The sequence below is a fragment of the Crassostrea angulata genome, chromosome 2 (genome assembly GCF_025612915.1).
Source record: "Crassostrea angulata isolate pt1a10 chromosome 2, ASM2561291v2, whole genome shotgun sequence".
Classification (NCBI taxonomy): domain Eukaryota; kingdom Metazoa; phylum Mollusca; class Bivalvia; order Ostreida; family Ostreidae; genus Magallana; species Magallana angulata.
Window position 1 is genome coordinate 68,654,148 of NC_069112.1, and position 24,166 is coordinate 68,678,313.

Sequence of the window (24,166 nt, forward strand, 5' to 3'; positions counted from 1 at the left end):
ATGTTCATGTCAAATATCGTTCAAAACTATGACGAAATAAGCGGTTGCACAATGAACGTCTTTGCAGCGAGTTCATATTTACTTTGTTTTATCTTGATGTATAGTTATGGACAACTGTTACCTTTAACTTCGGACTTTATCAAGCAAGGCTATGTGTCCGAGAGCATGGATGAAGGTGTTTTTGCTGTACACATCCTGGAAATAAAGTCTCTTATAGAGTGTGCATTGCGTTGTGGCATGAATTTACTTTGTAACGCTGTGGACTTTTGCTTTCTTGATGGTTTATACACCTGCCGATTCCGTTATGGACATGCTAACCTTTCAAACACCATTACACAGTGTGAGGCTTATGAAAACACAGCTGTAAGTACAATTATATTAAGGGTTTTAGAACATAGATATATAATTTTTGAGATTAAGTAGGCTACACCTTACTCACATTATTTGAATTTGGCGTAGTTTGTATCTATATGTTAATAATCTGCTGAAAACTTATTGTCTAAGCCATTAAATTAAAAAAAAAAAAGCATTTAACATAAAAATCTTCAGATATATTTTGAACGTTTTTATTAACCGGGTTTTCCAACGGAAAAATCCGGTTAATAAAATGGTGAAAATGGCGGGCGGGCGGGCGGCTGCCAAAAGGGTACCCTCATTGTACGGATAACTCCTCCTACAGTTTTCAAGATAGGAAGTTGTTCTTTTGCAGATCAATTGTACATATATCAGAGGTGTGCATATTGCAAGGATTTTGATTTCCGATAATTTATCGAAAAAATACCAGGTTTTGAACTTAGTCATTTTTTGGCAAAATTTTGCATATAGGGTACCCTCATTGTACGGATAACTCCTCCTACAGTTTTTAAGATAGGAAGTTGTTCTTTTGCAGATCAATTGTACATATATCAGAGGTGTGCATATTGCTAGGATTTTGATTTCTGATAATTTATGAAAAAAAAACACCTTTTGAACTTAGTCATTTTTTGGCAAAATATTGCATATAGGGTACCCTCATTGTACGGATAACTCCTCCTACAGTTCTCAAAATAGGAAGTTGTTCTTTTGCAGATCAATTGTACATATATCAGATGTGTGCATATTGCTACGATTTTGATTTCTGATAATTTATCGAAAAAATACCAGCTTTTGAACTTAGTCAGTTTTTGGCAAAATATTGCATATAGGGTACCCTCATTGTACGGATAACTCCTCCTACAGTTCTCAAGATAGGAAGTTGTTCTTTAGCACAATAGTTGTTCATATAACAGACGTGTGCATAGTGCTAGGATTTTGATTTCTGATAATATATGAAAAAAATACCTGCTTTTGAACTTAGTCATTTTTTGGCAAAATGTTGCATATAGGGTACTCCATTTCACTGGATACGTGTTGATAGGATTATGGATACAGTTCACATAAAAGAAAACCCAGTTTGCTGTCACATTGACAGCTTTTCTCTTGTTTTAAAATATAATTAAGAAATAAAATAATTTCAGTCATAAGAGGAATTAAATCTGAGGAAAGAAATTCTGACTTAATAAAAATCGTCATTTTATTGCAGACCTCTCTCTCAAAAACTTTTAAAAAAGCAAACGTCGGATAGAAAAAAATGAAATTAGAATTTTCAGCGACAATGCACATCTAAATCTGTTTTATTTTTTATTATCTTTATAGCTATTTGGTAGTGAACGAAAAAATGTCCTGAAATGTGCTGAAATTTTTTATAGTATTTTATTTTTCCGTGTTAAACATTTTTGAAAGGGAATAGAGAATGGGGAGTGGAAAATTAAAGAATCAGAATTTTCGGTTGGGCCTTGTGTCCATAATAATGAAAATAAGAATGTAACCTGATTTGAAATGTTACTTTTTAAAAATTTTAAAGTACTAAAGGGTATATTGAATTGTCATAAATCCTGTTTGATCCTATTGGCGATAAATGTTATTATTTTTTTTAAAATAAAGCAATCAAATGTTATTAGTTTGTTAAACTCAAATTTATATTTAAACTAAAATTATATATATATATATATATATATATATATATATATATATATATATATATATATATATATATATATATATATGAAATAAGGACAATATATTATCTAGGTGTTTGAACTAAACTCAATGATACAAGCTAAAACGGGATCATTAACGTCTCATTTCCTTTTTTGTACTTTCACACAACCACACAAAGAGCCTAAACCAATTATAAACATTCAAGACTGTCGAACCAGTTCTTAAAACGATAAGAAGCTACGCCATTTTGTATGATTTCTTAATATACCATGAGGTTAAAGTATTTGATGTGTTACATGTATCAGAGCTCTATCGGAAGTTCTGTAAAGGGTCGACGACTGTATCAAGGTTTTTTAATCATGGCGTACAAATTCAATTTGTGATGTTGTCATACGCAAAAATGACATTAAAATTAATTATTCGTGATATTTTTTAATCAAGACAGATATTACACATTTACAACCACATTGTTTGATCTTATGTAATCAATGCTAAGCTATGAAATGTATTCATCATTTGCGCGATACAATTCAGTCATTCGCTTAAGCAGTGGGATCCTATGGAGATGAAAAATTGAATGATTACAGCTGAAATGACATCTATTTTGGTGCTAGAATGAAAATCTTTTCTTTAAATCGTTCATAGAATTAAATTTGGGGTGTTTGATATATGTTTTGTACAATTAGAAAGCATTTAACAGAGTATTAAGTTGTAGTTTCATACATTTATACTGTGTTAACGACTTTATCAATCATTATACTTGATTATTAAATCCTACTTTTTGTGTCAGTTGCTGTAGTAGGGACGTTATATGTTTTCAGAACAAAATACACATGATAACAGCATCCTGACATTAAAAGGTGTCTAAACTTATAGCCACAGCAGGGTGTGTCGCGGATGTAGTACAATTGTAGTACAATACATAGGCCAACTACATTATACAGTCATTTCATGCATATCTTTTACAATTTAATGCTATGCTATGGTATGCGATTTTAATGATATGCTATGAGATTTGTATGTTATGCTATGAGATTTGTATGCTATGCTATGAGAAATTGAAATGAAGGGCTTAATGATATGGTATGCTATGCTATGCTATGGTATGCTATGAGATTTGAACAAAAACGCCTCCATACACAGAAGAGTTCCACACATTTCGAAGTAAAATAATAAGAAGCCAAAGTTTACCACAAATCTATCATGTAAACATTTATTTTTTCAAATAAAAACATTTAAAACCGAGTTAAAATAATGTTGTATGCAATGCTATGGTATGCTATGGTATGATATGACGAATGCGATTCTATGAGATTGTATGCTATGGTATGGGATTCCAATGCTATGCTATGAGATTTCAATGCTATGCTATGCTATGGTGTATGTTGTAAAAGATATGCTTGAACTGACTGTACACTGTAATCTTTCTCCTTTTACTCTCTAAAATCAAGATTTATAATACTTTATTTTTTTTTTAAATAGACATCAAAAGAATATGTAACCAAAACAATTGCTGTCTGCAAAGTTTGTTTACCTGACATGAATCAGTTTTAATATCTAAACTCAATTTACATGTATATGAAAAATAACTGTAATATATCTCAGTGATATATTTGATAACAATTACTTCAAAAAACAGTGATTAAACGTTAACCTGTCATTAAATTTTGATTAATTAATTAGTATTTCATTCGTTTATATATCTATGTTTAATGTGTTGACATTGTTTCTATTTTTACAGAGCAAAGACTGTCCGGATGGATTATTCTTAAGAGCTCAAGGAATATGCAAAATCAGTAAGTGGATGCCACAAAGTAACAATACCATAATAAAAGTGATGTGTTTGTCTTTATATAGTTAAGTAACAAGACCATAAAAAAAACTATGTGTCTGTATTTCATATGGTTAAGATATATCTTAGCTCAATAATAAACTATCGGGGTTGCCGTTTCTGGTAAGACGAGGTTTAGCGGTTTATATTAGTGTCAGGTGTATGTATATATAATTTATTTTTCACCTCTCTTTCATTTTGATATACCAGTATTATAGAAGCAAATTATAGAAATGCCATAGGTGTTAATCTGGTTCTAGCATTTTTTAGTTTATAAGCAAAACGTCTTAATTTATAAGATTTACCAGTCATACTTTTTAGCTCACCTGAGCCGAAACTCAACTGAGTTATTCTGATCACATTTTGTCCATCGTTCGTTTGTAAACTTTTTACATTTTGAAGTTCATTCTAAAACCGTTTGACCAATTTCAACCCAATTCAAAACAAAGCATCCTTAGGGAAAGACGAATATAAATTGCAGAAATAAAAGACCGATCTTTATTCAAAACTCGAAACTATTCTGATCACATTTTGTCCATCGTTCGTCTGTAAACTTTTTACATTTTGAACTTCATTCTAAAACCGTTTGGCCAATTTCAACCAAATTTAAAACAAAGCATCCTTAGGGAAAGACAAATATAAATTCCAGAAATAAAAGACCGAGCTTTATTCAAAACTCGAAACTGTAGAAAAAGGGGGGTATATTTTTTTTAAAAACTTCTTCTCAAAAACTACTGAGTCAAATTTAATGTAATTTAGCATAAATACTCCTTATGGAAAGGAATATATAAATTTCAAAAATTATGGTCTAGTTCTGTTTCAAATCTGAGTTATGTGAAAAAAAATAAAGAAAGGGCGTGTTGCAATCAGTTTATAGCTTCAGGTTCGGTATTCATCAGTCTAGCTAAAATGGGTAGGCAAAACCGGGCCGGGGCAAAACAAAAAGTGGCAGTTGGCCCGGGGCAAAACAAATGATTGGCAGTTATTAAGCTGCCAATCTCATTTAAATTTTCAGAAAATTTTAAGAACCAGTATATTTGTTTTCGCTGTATATATTACTGCAAAACAAAGCGTATTTTGAAATCGACGATTGCCGATCTACCCCGGCTTTTTTTTTTTGCCCCGGCCCGGTTTTGCTTATCAATTTTACCAAGACTCGTATTCCATACTTCTAAAACGAGGTTCTTTGTTCAAAGCAGCCTTGACAATAAAGCGAAAATGGTCGATCTGAAAATGATGAATTTGTTTGATATTGTTGAGCAACAGTTCGCGTACGAAAGGAATCTTTGAAACATGCAAAATACATTAGTGTCGATTTTGTAAAGTAAATTGAGGCTAAATATTTTAATGCGTTGACAGTTTTCACATATGACGGTGGTGTTAGCTTTTTTGATTTTCGTTCCGTTTTCATTATTTATGATATGTAACCAGGGAACTATCGCCTGTATTTTGTGATTTTTACGTATCAAATTAAACTTCGGTAAATCAGACAGCTAACTGTTTACCTGCGCAAATTTAAGCAAAATCTGAAGTATTAAAAAGTACTAAACTACAATTCATTCTATCGATAAATCGGTATGATCTTTTGTGTGATGGAAGACTAATGCAATATGTTTTGTTGAGATGCTTAGCATTTTCTCCAGTTCTGAGGCCATTCTTTTTTTCCCATTTTAAATGCTGAATAGGAAATACCAAGTTAAAAATCTTAAACTGAATGTAAACAACTCATGTAAACAAAATGACTCAGAATTGTGAGCTCTGTATCTTGCTTAATATTCTACGATTGATGCTGATATTTTGGTTGATCATAAGACATTTTATATGAATTATAGTATATTAAATACTTGTACAAAAAAATTAAAGGATGATATGCTGTATATATAACTTCTCTTTGGGGCCCATCTTTATACAATGAATAATGTAAAATCTACAATATTTTTGATAGTTTTTCAGACACGAGTAAATGAAAACGACACCATTAAAACAGTTTCCATAGTTCTGACACATTTTTGTTGCGGGGATAAAGGAATTATCGTTATTTTTAAGAAAATATTACTGCGAAAAATTATCCTGGTTTGTAACCATTTGTTTTTTATGAAATAAGACGAAAATAATAGATGGGCCTTAGTAAATTAGAGTGATGTGCCTGTCAATACTCTAGTTCTTTTTATGTCACGTGAAAACATTTTTCATTCCAATGTATTCATCAATCAAGTGTGAATGAAGTTATAAAAGTCACACGAGTTTACTCGAGGTAAACAACAGTCATTTAATTATAATAGAGAAGACAAATTAAATTTTTAAATGTTTTTAATTTGAGGAAATGAGTGAATTGATGTACAATTTTCTTCTTTACATCTATAGGATTTTTAAAAAATGAAATACAATAACTATTATATTATATTTTTTTAAAAAATGCAATAACTAGTAAGTAGTTGAGGAAGAAATGGTCACATTTGCATCTCGTATATTCTGATCGCTTTATTAAGTGGGGGGGGGGGGGGGGAGCAGAACAAAAAATGGGGAATATGAAGTTAACGGTGAACCCTTACCAAATGTTAAGTTTTATTTCTTGCGTAGGATTTTCTTATTCTATGTAAAAATGGTATTCATTGAAGGTACAATGTAAAAAATTACGTGTATACAAAAATAAGTGTAAAATTCCAATACATTACAATATTTTTTTTTTTTGTTATTTTACCGATGGGCTATATGGCACAATATCTTTTAACGCCCATTGGTTCTCAGGTGAGCGATGTGGCCCCATGGGCCTCTTGATTTATTTATTTTTTTCTTTTAAAAGAGACAAAATGATTATAATGAATCACGTCCAGTTAATTTTAACATTTATACATTTCAAGATACTGATGAGTGCCAGAATGACCCATGTCTTAACGGAGCCACATGTACGAACACACCCGGCTCATTCAACTGTACATGTGACGCCGGATGGACCGGGATAGTTTGTGATGAAGGTAAACGACAATAAAATGCGTAAATTTTCAAGCTTGTTTTTTAAAATCAAATGTAAAATAAGCATGTCTATAGTTGTGGAGGCAGCAATTGTTAAAATGTTCCTTCCGTTAAAATAAGGATAATTTTTGAAATCCAACTTAAAACCAAATTCTCCTTTGCAAAATTGTTATACGTTAAAGCTGACATGAATGCATAAATCATTTGTTCGCCATATTAGTTTCGATCGCTCCTCTGCTGCCACTGGGGTATCTACAGTAGTTGAGAAAGTTACGGTCGGCTGCTTTCCGATCGAGGCATGTAGGTTGCACGGACTTGTAAATGCATGAACTACACATTGTAGCTTTAAAATTCTTCTACTCATGAACCATAATATCAGGAAAGCTGAAAGTTGTGTGAAAGCACCCTCAGGTAGTGTAGATTCAAAGTTGTGAAATTCATAACTCCCGGGGGTAGGATGGGGCCACAATGGGGGGTCGAAGATTTACATAGGAATATATAGAGTAAATCTTTAAAAATCTTCTTCTCATAAACTAATCAGCCAGGAAAGCTGAAACTTGTGTGGAAGCATCCTCAGGTAGTGTAGATACAAAGTTGTAAAAATCGTGACCCCCAGGGGTAGGGTGGGGCCACAATGGGGGGGGGGGTGAAGTTTAACATATGAATATATAGAGTAAATCTTTAAAAATCTTCTTTTCAGAAACTAATCAGCCAGATGATTCTTTATAATTGTTAAGACTTTGGCCCCAGGGCAATTCTTTGGGCTCACAAGAAGGTTCAGGGTTTGATGTAGGTTTATATCCCATATATTAACTATTGTTACGGATCTTTTTTAGAACTGCAATACTCAACATATGATATGACTATAAAATCATCCTGTTAGAAAAGGGACTAATGATTATAAACATAAGAATATCCAGGGGGAAAAGTGATTTTATTTATACAGGATCTACATGTATTATTGTACATTGTCCAGATAGTTTATATAATGACTCCATTAAGCTGATTTTTTCATACTTTTTGTTCCTCAGGTGAGCGATGTTGCCCATGGGCCTCTTGTTTCTTCTTCTGCTGACACCTAGTAGAAACTGACTGCATATTAAAGGGGCATGGTCACGATTTTGATCAACAATTATTTTCCTGATTTTAAAGTTTACAGTTTAAAGCTTTGTGTAAATTAATATCATATTTTAATGCATTTTTCTTGAGATTTAAACTTTATACCGTGACATAATTATTCAATCATCTATTATATACAGTCCCATAATCATTCAATCATACTTAAATGCTTAATAAAATTTTAATCGGGAAGTACTCTAGCCTCGCCTATTATAAAAGTAAAATTAAGCTACATGTGTATTCGGAAAACAACAAAACATTGCAAATTATGCTATTTGATGTATGTTGTAGTTTCGGCATAACAATACCTTATTTCATAATACTGACAGTTTATATCAAATGCTGATCATTTCTTAAAAGGAATACTTTGTTGCTGTACTGTTTACCGACAACTTTACAATTATAGCGCCTTTGAACTTATATGTGCATATGGCATGGAATCCCGATCCAGATTCAGATAAAGGTGTGCTAGCCTGGTTCCCTTAGCTAAACATTACGCACAGGAACCAGGATAGCTCATGCGAAGGTTGAATTTTCCCCATAGCATCCGGCTTGACCTCAGGGTCCATGCAATTACATGGTTATCAAAACATGATCGTGCAAGTTAAAGTTGATTTAGGTTTTTTCCAATAGAAATCATGTTTTGCTAACTGTATTTAATATTTTATATAAATGGCGAATTTTAATATTGTACCAGTACTGAAACATCGTATAAAAACGTTATATATACATGTATTTTGTAACTAGTCGTCTTTTTTATGTAATACATATACCTTTCTTCTAATTGTTAAAAATTAATTCAATCGTAAAAAGTACATTGTATATCATTTCTTCTACATTTTGTTTTCATGAAAATACCTACAAGAGAGTTTTACCAATCACAAACAGTTTTAAGTAATGTAAAACACCTCAGAAGTACTTGCGTTTCAGGGTCTGTAAATTTTGTCAGCACGCAACAATTCTAAATTGCACATAGTCTTCAAAAATTTAGAAATATTTAGATAAAGAAGTTATTTAAGAGAAAAGGTTACGTGTTTTGTAGGCGGGTTCGGTTTTTAAAAATCACAATTCCTGAAATGAATCATGAGTACACACTGTTTTTAACAACGCATGCTACCCTCTGAAAATTTAACTCGCCAATAAACATCTAATTTTTTAAAGAGTGTTTGTTACGATTACATAAACTGTGTTCGACAAATAGTTTTCCTAAAAAATGTTCTTCCTTTTAAAAACACGTTTTATATACAGGCATTCAATCACAACACGTTTTTATAACAAAGAAGAACTGAAAGTTTAGTCATTATAAACGTTTGACACCATATCACATATATTTTCCAGTCGCAGCAACAACGGAAGACCTACTCGTGGGTTTGCCACGAGCGCTGCTCTAGTTTTTTTTTTTTTACAACTATATTATTAAATCATACTTTGCATCAAATGTTCAGAAGAAATGTTTTGAATTAATATATACATTTATACACACTTGAGTTGTAATTGCTTAATGCGCATTTAGTACACCTTTTAAAGATGAATGAACTCGCGAGATTGATCGAAAATCGAGTCACACCACGCTTCGGCAAATTCGTTCCTCCAGTAAATACTCCAGCTACATGAATACATATTGGTTGAATTCAAACTGATGATTCGTTGTTAGTGATGTTAATTCAACATCAATTATACTTGCTTTGTACATGTACCGTAATGTGTAACAACTTGTTCCGTTGACACCCTTGCCATATGGCAATCTATTTTTTAAATCAGGATAACACCATATACACAAGTTCATGGTGTACAGCCCTTTTACTTGAAAATTCTTGCTCACTGTTGCCAATTACATCCTATATAACATTTTCACCGATTGCTAATGTAAATGTTGACACATTAAACATGCATTGGTTACTTTTTTTCATGAACAATATTGATATAATTGCTTGCTCCCATTGCGTGCACTGTTTCGGAGAATGCAACTCTCAAACCTTAGATATGCCTGACGTCAGACAATAATGTTAATACTACTATATCTTATACCATGATACCATTTATGTTTAGAAATAAAATAGTTTATTGAAACCAAATTTAAGAAAATAATAATTTTATAAAAAAATAATCGAGTAATTAAATAATAAACAATTTTTAATAAATAATAATAAACAACAAAAAACTAAATTATTTAATGGAAGCATGCATGTATCAATTAGGCTATCTTTTAAAGTTATTAGAAATGAATTTTAATTTTCGTTGCTGATCATAAATTTATGATCGGAACGTGCAAATTGACGAAATGTCAGTCTTCTGGGATCAAGAACATGTACATATATATATATCACTTGAAATTCATTTATTTTATTAATTTAATTTTTTTAGGAATGTACACGTCATATAAGTGCATGTAAGCTGAAGAGTAAATAGTCGTTTTTTTTTAATTGTATTTGTTATTATAAGATTCAAAATCAACTGAAAGGCATTTTTTAAAATTTCTAACTATATGAAATATGAAAGGGTATACAAACATGTATTGTTTTTGAATGTGTGTGGGTAGCTTCATCAAAATCATATTTACAAGCAATTAAAAAAAGGTGAATTCTCAAATTCATAAAAAAAAACCTTAACTGTAACTTCAATTAAATTAGAATTCCTTATTTGCAGTTTCATTTATTGCATGCTCCTACAAAAGTTGGGGGGGATCCATGGTATTTCCATTTACCAAATAAAGTTAAGAAAAGTGCCAGCTGCCAAAATAGTGGGGAGGGGGAAGCAGCCATCCTCACCCCAACCCCCGATGCTACGTGCCTTTAATGTAAACACATGGTGTGCTCTGGGGTATTCGCATGATCCCAACGGACTCGTCAAGTAATCGGTGCACAAAAAACAATGAATGAGACATTATGGTGCGAAATCCTGCTATTACCGTTCACGCAACGAATGAACTCATCCATTGGCAGAGATCCTTGGGGAGGGGGTCAGATAAATTTTTGACATTTATTTGTAACAGCTACATACTTGTATATTATACTTTGGATCAGATGTTTTGGAAGAAATCTAACGAATTAAGAAACACACTTGATAAGTAATTGTTAAATGTAGTAATGTACATATAGTAAGACACGCGAGTTATGATCCCTTTTCAAGATTAATGAAATCGCCCAACTGAACGAAAATCGGGTCACACCCCGCTTCGGCGATTTAGTTCCTCCAGTAGACATTCCAGCTGTAAAAATATATATTTGTTTTAATCCAAACTGATGACTCTCTTGTAATAATGATAATCCAACACCACTTATTACATGCATTGTACCGTAATAGACAATATGTTACAACTTGTTGCGATGACCCCCCCCCCCTATACACCGTTCAAATATAGTGGAATGCTGATCTATTTTTAAATCAGGATTACACACGTGTACTGCATGGTGAACGTCCCTTTTACTTGAAAACTCTTGCTAGCTGTTGTTATTACATGCCATATTACATTTTCATCAATTGTGAATGTAAATGCTGACATCTTAAACATGCATCGGTTAATCTTTTTTGTGAAATATAATGATATTGCTTGTCCCATTGTATGCACTGTTTCGGAGAATGGAACTTTTAAACCTTAGATACATGTATGCCTGACGTCATGACGTCAGGCAATAACAAATAAAGCAGTAAAATAACTTTTCTTTATTTTTCAACACACATTTACATAATTTCTTCCCTAATTTAGAGAAATTACATGAGTTTTTATGATAATCGGCTGAGTTGTTCGGCGAAATAGGTAAACACGATTTGATGAAATTATAACTACTTTATAAATCACTTTAAACACATTGCATTTACAGAATAATCGTTTGGATTTATTGCTAATCTAAAAAATTACACGCATCTTTAGTAAGCTTACATTTGTTAAGTTAATCTGTTCGGTTTATTGTCGAGAATGGATACGTTTGTGTTCGGACATCGGAGGAATTAAATGAATCGTGAAAAGTACAAAAATACAACGCCCGTTTCTTTTCTTTTTTATAATTTTGTCTTTTTATAAACGTATCGAATCGTTCGTTGATTGAATTCTTCTGTTTTAAACGACTGAAGTCTTTAAATGAATCAATAAATATATTTGTGTAGTAATTAATCGATGGGTTGTGTAACCTAAAATTTTCACAGTAACTGCCTACATACATACGCCATTTTTAAATCGACAAAAACATGAAAATAATGCCTGTTTGGGAGGGTGACAGTATATAAATAGTGCCTGTCTGGGAGGGTAACAGTTGAAATTGACACCCTGAGAAAACCATTGTCAACCGACGCGAAGCGGAGGTTGACAATGGTTTTCGAGGGGTGTTAATTTCAACTGTTATCCTCCCAAACAGGCACTATTTATTTTGTTATACTGAATGTCTTAATTTTTAAGAAAATTTTACTGCTTTTATTTAGGAATAACGTGAATTCTACAGCGAACCGTACGCGCATAATTTTCGCGCATGTAACAATTTTTAATGTTACCCGTTGCTAAGTGCGTTGCTAACGCTGAGGGTAATAGAAAGGATTATGAATTGCGTCTTAACCAATCAGATTTCAGTATTTAACATGAAAGTATAACAATTGAAGTTGACACCCCGAGAAAACCATTGTCAAGGAATAAATTAACTAAAGAAAACGCTCATGCCCTTTTTTATCATTTATTCGCATCATATTTTTTCAAACATATATTAAATGACTTCTTTAAAGGAAAGGTTAAAAAACATAAAACGGTATTAATTCTTGAAGTCATAAAAAATAACAACCAAAACTGATATTGCCTGCTCAGAAATGTGTACTTTAAATTTTACGGACTAAATTCTTCTTAAAATGATGTTTTATGTCTAATGTAAGTTTCCACCTTTTCATTCGGGTTCTTTTCTCATTTACTGTGACTAGCAAAGACCGATCCTATTATTTTGGAGTTCCGATTGAGAATAAATGAAAACGGACCGACCGATAAGTGAACGCACAGTGAGCGCAAGATGAGCGTTTTGTGAACGGTGAGAGCGAACGGAGCGGAGCGCTAGTGAACGCACGGTGAGCGCACTCTAAACCCACACAAAATTGTAGAAAGTAGAACGTAATCAACAACACACTGTGATCAACAACACAGAAGGCATTTCATTGTTTAAACACAAATCTTGACAACACATGAATTTAATTACTGGGAATTACTTGAGACTAATTTGACCCTAACTTTGATCTCTACGGAGATTATTTGCTCTATAAACTATTTAAATCATTTGACTAAAACTTCAAACTATACATCAATCATGTTCAATTATTTTCTTAATTAACAGTAATGCATGCTTTTTATTATAAGTACACATGTATTTAAACTGAACACATTTTATTATAAACCGGGCTTCGTTAAAAAAAAATATAAAGGGTAATCGTGTTAAAAAATCCAGACATGTTAACTTGTAAATCCGAATATGCAATCGTGTTGGTGTGTGAACCTGAGTATGAATGTGTGTAATTCTGATCGTGTAACCTATAAAACTCGGGCTTTAACACATGTAAGATTTGACTCGATTCCTTCGTATGATGCAAATTTCGCAGCTTTATTGTTTTCATTAGTTAATTAAACCTTCAACTCTGCACACATTTAATCTGTAGTTTCTGCATTTGAAACGTCATGCTCGGCAATAGCACACCAGACGTGATACACGTTGACAAATGTAAAGTCTACAAGTTTGTCGAATTTTGACATGACCTTATGGCATTTGCCTTGCTGCGGGGAAAAGTCATGCCGTAATCGCCTGAATGGACGAAAAATAAACATGATATTCAGCGAAACGGTTGCACTAAATTATTAATGAACAACATTTTTTCTATTGAAAATACCAGCATTATTTTAAAGAAAATATTTGAGGTATAATTAAAACTGAAACAAACAAGAAGAGGTTCATGTATATAAAATTCGGTTCCGATGTGCTGATTTCTGTAATATAATTATCATGGTGTTGTACGATAAGGGTTAAAAAGAAATCTCTAATATCTTATTTCTCTAAAAAAAAAAATGACATGTAAACTTGAATATTATATTTTGCTGTTTTTGAGGTCAATACGATGATTTAGCTATCCGAGAAGTACAATATTCATCGAGCCGGAGCACAATATTCACCGAGCGGAGTACAATATTCACCGAGCCCGAGTACAATATTCACCGAGCGGAGTACAATATTCACCGAGCCCGAGTACAATTATTCACCGAGCGGAGTACAATATTCACCGAGCCCAAGTACAATTATTCACCGAGCGGAGTACAATATTCACCGAGCCTAAGTACAATTATTCACCGAGCGGAGTACAATATTCACCGAGCCCGAGTACAATATTCACCGAGCCCGAGTACAATTATTCACCGAGCGGAGTACAATATTCACCGAGCCCGAGTACAATATTCACCGGGCCGGAGGCAAGGTGAATATTGTACTTCTCGGGTAGCTAAATCATCCTGTTAATCGAAAACAAGTATTCCTTTTAAAGGAATGATCGGCAATAATGATATATTGATAGCTAGAAGCAATCAACATGATCAGTTTGATGTAAAATAATTAAAAATGTACTGTATCTTTACAGAATATAGAATATTTTGAATATGAATACCACAATTTTATCAATATAAACCGTTAACAAATTTAATTTTGAAATGAATTTTGGGAAAGCCGTTCGTAAACTCCTTAATTGTCTAGTTTTATATATTTAACGTAATTATTAAAATGTAAATGTATCTTCTTCTTCAGAATACTGAGTAGGGATCTTCAAAGAGCATTAACACGTATACAAAGTTTTATTAAAATAATTTAATGCGACTGAAAAACATTGAATGCCATCATAACTTGCTATTGAGGTCGCATTATAACGTAACCTTGTTTATAAATCAAGCCGTCTTCCTAGCTACTATTATACAACATAAATAGATCGAGGTCAGTTCTTGGAGCATCTTCTTATGATTGAGGTCAGTTCATCGAGGTCAGCTGCATTACTGAATGAATCTTTCGATCGAAATTCTTACGCGTGAGACAAAATGTGCATTCTTGAATAAACAGGTCGAACTGTATTTTATGTATGTTTGCAGCTCTTAAAGTAAATGAATTGAAATAAAACTGAGTAAAATGTTATATAAATACTAAACCAAACTTCAAGTTTTTATAAGAACTACTTATGCGGAATGTGTGCGCACGTGGAAGCATTTGCCGGATGCCTCATATGGACACAGTAGTGATCGGCCAAAGCCGATCACAAAAAACCCAGCAATAATTATTTTTTATATAATTCATCGACGAATTGATACAGACATACATTAATGGATTGTTATCAAACAAAGTTTTAGTTTAAAGCCATAGCCGAACAAATTGAGAAACGCGATGTTTCATTGGACTATCTTTTTTTAGTCAAATGTAGAGAAAATTAAAAGTTATATTGACCTTCTAGGTTACGTGCAGGTGAATTAACGTTCTGGTTTTTTTTCGAGATAGTTGTATATGAGCCAATCAGAAAGCTAGGAATTAAACAATTACAGCCTACTCCGGATATATTGAAATTCAGGGGACCATGCAAATTATTTCAATATATCCGTATTTCAATATAAGCGAAATTGATTGACGTGAAGCCGCCATTTTTGAAAGTTCAATCCCGATGTAAGCATAAAACACCAAACCCAAACAAATTATTAGATCATCATTTATCTATTACAATAAACGGATTACATTGAACATTAGTCCTTTAAAGTTGATTAAAATTATAATTGAAAGTTTTGTAAGTTTCATTTTGATTAAATATATATCCGAAAGTTTTGTTAGTTTCATTTTGTTACTATCTTAAACCTCATCATAATCTCGGATCGCATTCTTTTACGTTTTAGAAAAACGTTAGAGAAAAATCACCACACTCAAACTTTTCAAATATTGCTGAACGCTGCTTGTCTATCATCGTAAGTGTACACGCGATAATCTCAAAATCCTTAGATATTTTGAATTTAAGCTTTGTTCTTTCATCAATAGCAATAACTAGTTTGTATTTAGCGTCCGGAGATAAGGTATTTCTATTCTGTGGGGTTTCCATATTACGTCTAGCCTCAATACATCCGTATTCGTAAAAACAAAAAATTAAACAGTGAATAAATTTTACTTTTTAATAAAAGTATAAAAACACACATGAAGAGAACTTATCAATTCACACCTTTGTATATCAACCGGTCAGTCTGGCATCATTACTGTCACCAACCGTGACGACAGCCGCCAGGGAGTACTTCAATATAACCGTAATAAAAACAACTAATTATCACCTTTGGGGACCGATCAGTGGCTTCAATATAAGCGATATTTCAAAATAACCGATTTCATTATATCCATGAAATCAATGCAAAGAATATGAGAGGCAAAAACTGGGGATTTATTTCTATTTCAAAATAAGCGGAATTTCAAAACAAGCGAGTTCAATATAAGTGGAGTAAGCTGTATATAACAAAACTTAAAACTTAATGTGTACTCTTTTCTAGAAATGAGACGGATAAAGAGGTTTCATATGGGGGTGAAATTTTTTTATCGGTATGGGGTTCGGAGACTGCCGTGAGGTTCCACGTACCTCGATTGCTTCTATTGTGTTCTAAGAATTTTGAGAGAGAAATTTTAACCAGGTTTTCCGGTGATAAAAACAGTGAAAACGGCGGGCGGGGGAGAGGCTGCCATAAAGGTATCCTTATTGTATCGGTTACTCCTCGTACAGGATAACTCCTCGTACAGGATAACTCCTCGTACAGGATAACTCCTCGTACAGTTTTTTAAGATAGGAAGTTGTTCTTTTGCAGATCAATTAAACATATATCAGAGGTATGCAAATTGCTAGAATTATGACAAATATATCAGCTGTTTAACTTGGTCACATTTGGCAAAAACATAGCATATAGAGTACCCCATTTTTCTGGATAGGTAGTTTGTATCAATTCAGGAAGGACAAATGGATTATGGATACTGTTCACACAAAATAAAAACCCGGTTTTCTGTCACGTTGACAGTTTTTCTCTTGTTTTTTTTGTTATTTTTCTGAATAAGTTAGAACTAAATGACTTGCAAAGACTTTTTTCGCTGAAAACGTTATGTATAACTACACATTTATTTATACTTTTTAAAATATCAAAATGATTTTTTGTGCAAGTGAAAGGTAGATAATAAAACAATCTCAAACTGTAAAAAAAGAAGTTTTATAATAGTTTATTTAAGCACAAAGTTTTGATAAAAATTGAAAGGTTTTGAAGAAAGAGTAAGGGAATTGTCATTTCCGATGTATTTCATTTTATCAAATAAAATATACAACATGACTTTGAAAAGGACAGTATACTACTAATCGCATGTTTACGTTTTTTTCGGAAATTGGATTTCTAAAAGTATGGAACGGGGTGGGTCAGATGAATTTGAGCGTATATGAACTGTAGAGTTTAATTGTAAAATATTTTAAAATATATACTGTTTTTGACGATATTTTACAAAATTAAGTAGCTGCTCTATGGTAAACAGTACATGTTCACAAGTGGCTGTAAAATTTTATTATAATAGCTCTCCAGAAAGTCAAAAAACTTTAATAAGTGAGTCTGTATTGAACCGACATTCAGGACATCATACTCCTATCCCATAAAAATTTCTTGAAATAAAAAAAAATGCCAATTTTAACCAGCATGATCATCTTTTTTCCCTATGTATTGCCGACAATGCAAAATGAATAATTTTAAAAAAATAATTCATACACATTTTAATATCACGACAGTTAACCATAACTTTTGAATTTTTATTTATTTTTTAAATGGGGGGTTTGCTTCTTATTTCTCATATTAATCAAAATCTCAAAACCAATGTCTTTAAATATTTTGTTTTTCTAATCGATTACTTTGCAAGTAAGTTATTTAATTGACTAGCTGGCCGACTCCGTGTAATTTTTCGCGGGGGAGGGGTCTTGTCCAAAATTTGTGGTAGCGATTAGAAGCTTTTGGAGATATTTTCTTAATTCAACCTAGCTCTAGACTTTAACAATTTGTTGCATGTTTTTATATCTATATACATGTATATTCAAACAAAGTCATTATATGTAGTTTTTTTTTCCAGTTCTAAGAAGATATCTGAAGCCGATCGAATTCTTCCCATGCATGTTTAATACATTATCTTGTTAAAATGTACACCAAGCTCATAATTTGTTTTTTCCGAAAAATCATACTTCCCAAGAAAGGTTGTTATCCAGAGATAATACCATTATAGGCCTACGTAATATTTATTTTTTTTATCTATTCCGTCCCCATTCCGGCGATTACGGCATGCCTTTACCTGCAGCTAGCCTTTTCTATCGTTGACGTCACTGTTTCCAAATATGGTCATGTCAATATTCGACAAACTTGTAGACTTTACATTTGTTGATTTTTAACATGTCAGCCGTGCTATTTCGGAAAACTGATATACCAATGCAGAGACTACAGATAGAAAGTGTGTATTATAGTGGCAGGTTATATGTAAATAACAGACAGCATTTTACAGCTACAATTAAGCATCTGTAGGAAAAATTCGAATGAAGGCCTGAATTTATCACTCTAATGCCAGTAAATTTTAGAATATATGTTGACATATTTTGGATGTAAAATAATTTTGTGTGTGTACTTTAATAATGTCTCAAGTTATATTTAGTATGAAGTCATTTAAGAAAGACTCTATAGTCTATAGCTTAATATTTCCAAAGAAATGAAATGAAACAAAATTTTGCAGATCGGCTTCATTTTTCATTAACAACCATTGAAGTCAATACTAGACATCGACATTTTACTCTGTATTATTGCCGAAATTCTGCCGACCTTAGTATTAGTTAAACCTGCCGATCAGTCTTCATCTTACTATTAAATATATAGGCCCATTGTGGCAGTAAATGGCTTAAATATTACATTTACAGTTCAGTTTAATAACAACTATCACAGCTATTTCTTTATTGTAGTTAATTATATCCTCATATCTTTATCACGCAAATATTATTTATTGTAATTTCGTTGACAGTTCTGCCGAACATCGCATTAGGTAAACCTGCCGCACAGTCAACAACGCATTATGGATATAACGCCGCGTATGCAGTGGATGGTGTTTTCATTGCAAACCTTACTCTTGTTCATATTGGACCAGTTTAAAATGTTCAACATGTAACATATTGACGCTAAATAGTGTTGAATACAAGTCATTTAGCTATCCTCAGAAATTGAACATTTTTAATTACAGCTCTATTTATCCAAGTAAATTTAGCATTCAATGTAGTAAATAGTATGGTCTTATCGTTATCATGAAAATCTTATTTTTGGATTATTGTTGACAGTTCTGCCGAACATTGCATTACGTAAACCTGCCAAACAATCATCGACATTTTCTGACCATATGAATGTATATAACGCCGCGTATGCCGTGGATGGCAATAGAGGAACAGATGTTATTGACAACAAGTGTACACACACACGGGAAGGCGACAGTAATCCCTGGTGGAGGGTGGATCTGCAGGCTGTGTATAACATCACATCTGTCAGAATACTCAACAGAGGAATAAATAAATACGGAGGTAAGTGTAAAAAGTAACAACATTGCAAGTTTTGATTTTGCTTTTTATATCCATACTTTATATATGTATAACATCACAACTGTCAGAATACTTAACAAAGGAATAGACAGTTAAACACAGGTAAGCGTATTTAACAACAACATTACAAAATCGAAATATAGCAAATGTAGAGAAACATGTTGCTTAAATTCTGGTGAATTGGTTCATAGCTTTGATTGAATGAAGCCCCCAAAACTATTGATTTACTATTTTGTATTATCCGAAACTCTTTAAATTCCTCTTTTATTTGACACAGAAACTAAATCATCTTTTGTAATATGATTAGGGTGTCCGAAAGATGTGCAGTACGGTTTCGGAATTTTGATTTTCATCCAAGGGGTCAATTAGATGCTGAAAAATGACGTTTATATTGCTTAACAAAAAAATGCGGTTCTAATAAATTAACTAGTTTATGCATAAGCCAAATCAACTCCTGGCATATAATTAGAGGCGTCGGATTGATGTACATGTATAACGTCTTTGAAATTTTATTTTAACCCTGAGGGTCAAAAAGGAGTAAAATGACGGTTTAAAAAAATAATTCCAAAAACTCCTAGAACTGAATTTTCTTCAAAAATATGAAATGGGATATTGGTTAGATGCTCAATAACCTTTGATAAAATTGCAAAATTGGTGGGTAAATAGTAGCTAAAATGACAATTTTAGCAAACAACAAAAAAATTCTGGAGTTAGATAGATGAGCAAAAAGGTTTTAGATGCTATAAAATTGAATTACTAAAGTAGTTACCCCCCCCCCCATCCCACACACACACACACACACAAATAAAAATGAACTAGTGCAAAGTTCGTTGCAGAGCAACAATTTGGTCTTCCGTTAGTGTCGAAAGTAAAGCAAGAAGTTCCTCAAAGAAGCAGAGTTCTTTTACCAATAAACATAAGTAAATCGAATTTCTCTTGGTACGAATTAACAAAATCCGAATCATTTTGAGAACGAATTTATAAGCAAATGCCGATTTCAAGAACGACTTAGCAAATAAAAATCCGAATGTGTTTAAGTACGATTTAACAATAATCAAATTATTTTAGGTACGAATTAATTTTACTCTGAACAAAACACTTTTTCTAATCTGCGCAATCAAAATTTCCGGAAAAATCAATTTTAAAACCCCAATATCTTTGAAGTGCATCGTCCGATTTTAAAATGGATTTCAGCGTTAGAGTTAGCTTAAAAAGTTCTTTCTTTTTGCTTAATCATTGATATCGAATTATCGCTCATAAAAAGGGATTTTATAAAATGGCAGTGTAGCCTTTTTGGCCCCTATTTTGAGGGGTCAGCCCCTTTTTCTTGATATTAAATAAAATGTCTCGCAAATATAAACATATTTTGTGCAATAAGTGTTCTCAAATTGTTAACCATTTCTGAGATATCTGACATCTGTGGTTTAGGGGCCGACTCCTTACCGGGGCCACCAACAACAACATTTTAGGTATCATATTGATTAAAACATTATTCTGAGCAACTTTTGTTCTACATTGCTTTTCAAAATATTTCTCCTATGTCAGATAATAATGATAAAAGTTTTAAATTTCTGGCCCCTTAAAACCCTTAATTAAGTAATCTATGACTTACGTATGGTACTGTATAGGTTAACAGCGGTACAATGAACATTTTTGCTTCTATAATTAATAACAAATTATTATTCAGTAAAGAGTTATTATAAGAAGATTTTAGAGCCCTCTTTACCCCTAAATTGAGGAACCAGCCCCTTTTTCTTGATATTAAATGAAAGGTCTTGCAAATATAAATATATTTTATTCAACAAGTGTTCACGAATTGTTAGCTCACCTGAGCTGAAAGCGCAAATGAGCTTTTCTGATCACAGTTTGTCCGTCGTCCGTCTGTCTGTCCGTCTGTCTGTAAACTTTTCACATTTTAAACTTCTTCTCTAAAACCACTTAACCAAGTTCAACCAAATTTGGCTCAAAGCATTCTTATGGAAAGTCAAATATAAATTGCAAAAATGAAAGACAGATCTTCATTAAAAGCGGAGAAAATATCGAAAATGTAGAAAAAGGGGGATGCATTTTTAAAAATCTTCTTCTCAAGACCTACTGAGTCAAATTCAATGTAATTTAGCATAAGTAATCTTTATGGAAAGGAAAATATAAATTACAAAAATTATGGGCTAATTCTGTTTCAAATCTGAGTTATTACGAAAATATTAAGAAAGAAAAGGCGTGTTTCAAGCAATTTATCGCATCCATGAGTCTTGGTAAAATGAGTAGGCATGACCGGGCCAGGGCAAAACAAAAGATTGACAGTTATTAATCTGCCAATCTCATTAAAATTTCAAGATATTTACTGACCAGTATATTTGTATTCCCTGTAAATATTGCTGCAAAATAATGCGTAATTGGAATTGAGGATTGCCGATCTGCCCAGTCTTATTTTGCCCCGGCCCGGGTTTGCCTACCCATTTTACCAAGACTCGTATTCCAAAATTCCTAAACGAGGTTCTTTGTTTAAAGCAGCCATGACACTATATGATGAACAGGTCGATCTGACTATGATGAATTTGTTTGTTGTGCAACAGTTCGTGTACGAAGGGAATCTTTGAAACATGCAAAATACATTGGTGCCGATTTTGTGAAGTAAATTGAGGCTAAATATTTCAATGCGTTGACAGTTTTCACATATGACGATGGTGTTAGCTTGTTGTGATTTTCGTTTCGTTTTCATTTATGCTTTGCATTAACCTGGGAACTGTCGCTTGTATTTCCTGATTTTTACGTATCAAATCAAACAGAAACTTCGGTAAATCAAACAGTTTACTGTTTACCTGCGCAAATTAAGCAACATCTGATGTATTAAGAAAAAACTAAAATGCAATTCAATCAGGCTATCGGTAATTCGGTATCATCTTTTGCGTAATGGTAGAATAATGCAATATGTTTTGTTGAGATGCTCGGTATTTTCTCGAGTTTATTCAGTTTAGATAGAGTTTAATATCGCTGACGGAAATATGTAGGTATATACATGTATATGATTCATTTTGAAAAATATATTGTGTTCTTTATTTGTTATAGTGCATGTTTCTTGTGTTTAATTGTTTACAATTTCTATTTACTTACCATATTTGAGTGTTAAGCTTCGAATTATAAGCAAGATACAGAGATTTGCTCACAATTCTATGTTTGTACACAGATCTGAGGCCATTCATATTTTTCCATTTTAAATGGCGAATAGGAAATACCAAGTTAAAAATCTTAAGCTGAATGTAATAAACTCATGTGAACAAAATATTTCTAAAACCTAGCAACATTTTGAGCTCATCTTGCTTATTATTCTACGATTGACGCTGAAATTTTGGTTGATCATTAGAAATTCTATATGAATTAGAGTATGTTAAATACTTGTACAGAAAAAAATAAAGAATGATATGCTGTATATAACTACTCTCTGGGCCCCCTCTTTATACAATGAAGAATGTGAAATGTGAGTAAATAAAACACGACATATTTAAAACAGTTTCCATAGTTCTGACACATTTCTGTTGCGGGGATAAAAGAGTTATCGATATTCCTAAAAAAATATTACAGCGGAAAATTATCCTGGTTTGTAGCCATTTGTTATTTTTGAATAAAAATGAAAATAATGGGTTGGCCTTAGTAAATTAGAGTGATGTGCCTGTCAATACGGTAACATTCATTTTTATAGCTCTTTAACATGTCACATGACAACATTTTTGATTCCAGTGTATTCATTAATCAAGTGTGAGTAAAGTTATAAACGTCACGAGTTTACGCGAGGTAAACAACAGTCATTTAATTATAATGGCGAAGACAAATTAGATTGTTGAATATATTTAATTTGAGAAATTGAGCGTATTGAGGTGCAATTTTCTTCGTCACATATATACATGTAGGATTTTTTGATAAAATACAATAACTATTATATTTTTAAAAAAATACAATAACTAGTAAGTAGCTGAGGAAGAAAATATACCTATATGCTCATATATATTTGATCGCTTTATTAACTGGGGGAGGGGGGCAAAACGAAAATACAGGGAATTAGAAGTTATATAACAGTGTACCCCTACCAATCATTTAGTTCTATATCTTGCGTAGGATTTTCTTATTCTGTGTAAAAACAGTATTTTATGAAGGTACAATGTCAAAGATTACGTGTATGCAAAAATAAGTGTAAAATTCGAATACTTTACAATATTTATTTTTTTGTTATTCTACGGGGGCCATATGGCACAGTATTTTTTGAACGCCCATTGTTGCTCAGGTGACCGATGTGGCCCCATGGGCCTCTTGTTAACCGTTCTCAAGATATCTGAACAAATGTGTTTTAGGGGCCGACCCTTCAACTCCTGAATGGGGCCGTCAACAAAACAATTTAAGAAAGCAAATTGTACAGAACATTATTTTTGGTAACTTTTGTTCTATATTGCTTTTCAAAGTATTTCTCCTTTTTCAGATATTAATGATCAATTTTTTGAAATTCTGGCCCTTTGGATCCCCTAGCTACGTAATATATGACTTAGGTACGGTACAGTATAGATAAACATCTCTACAATAAACATTTTTGCTTCTATAATTAGTAACAAATTATTGTTCAGTAAAGAGTTA

The 24,166-nt window shown here is 32.5% G+C and overlaps 1 protein-coding gene across 1 annotated transcript in view; it reads left to right on the plus strand.

Annotated features, from left to right (window-relative positions):
• The window catches only part of LOC128173545 (sushi, nidogen and EGF-like domain-containing protein 1), a 47,299-nt gene continuing 23,133 nt past the window's right edge, over positions 1-24,166 (plus strand). Inside the window, exons 1-4 of the mRNA XM_052839252.1 lie at positions 1-363; positions 3,761-3,815; positions 6,712-6,825; positions 19,289-19,525. Of these exons, the coding sequence (XP_052695212.1) occupies positions 1-363; positions 3,761-3,815; positions 6,712-6,825; positions 19,289-19,525 (769 nt within the window). The remainder of the gene's footprint in view (positions 364-3,760; positions 3,816-6,711; positions 6,826-19,288; positions 19,526-24,166) is intronic.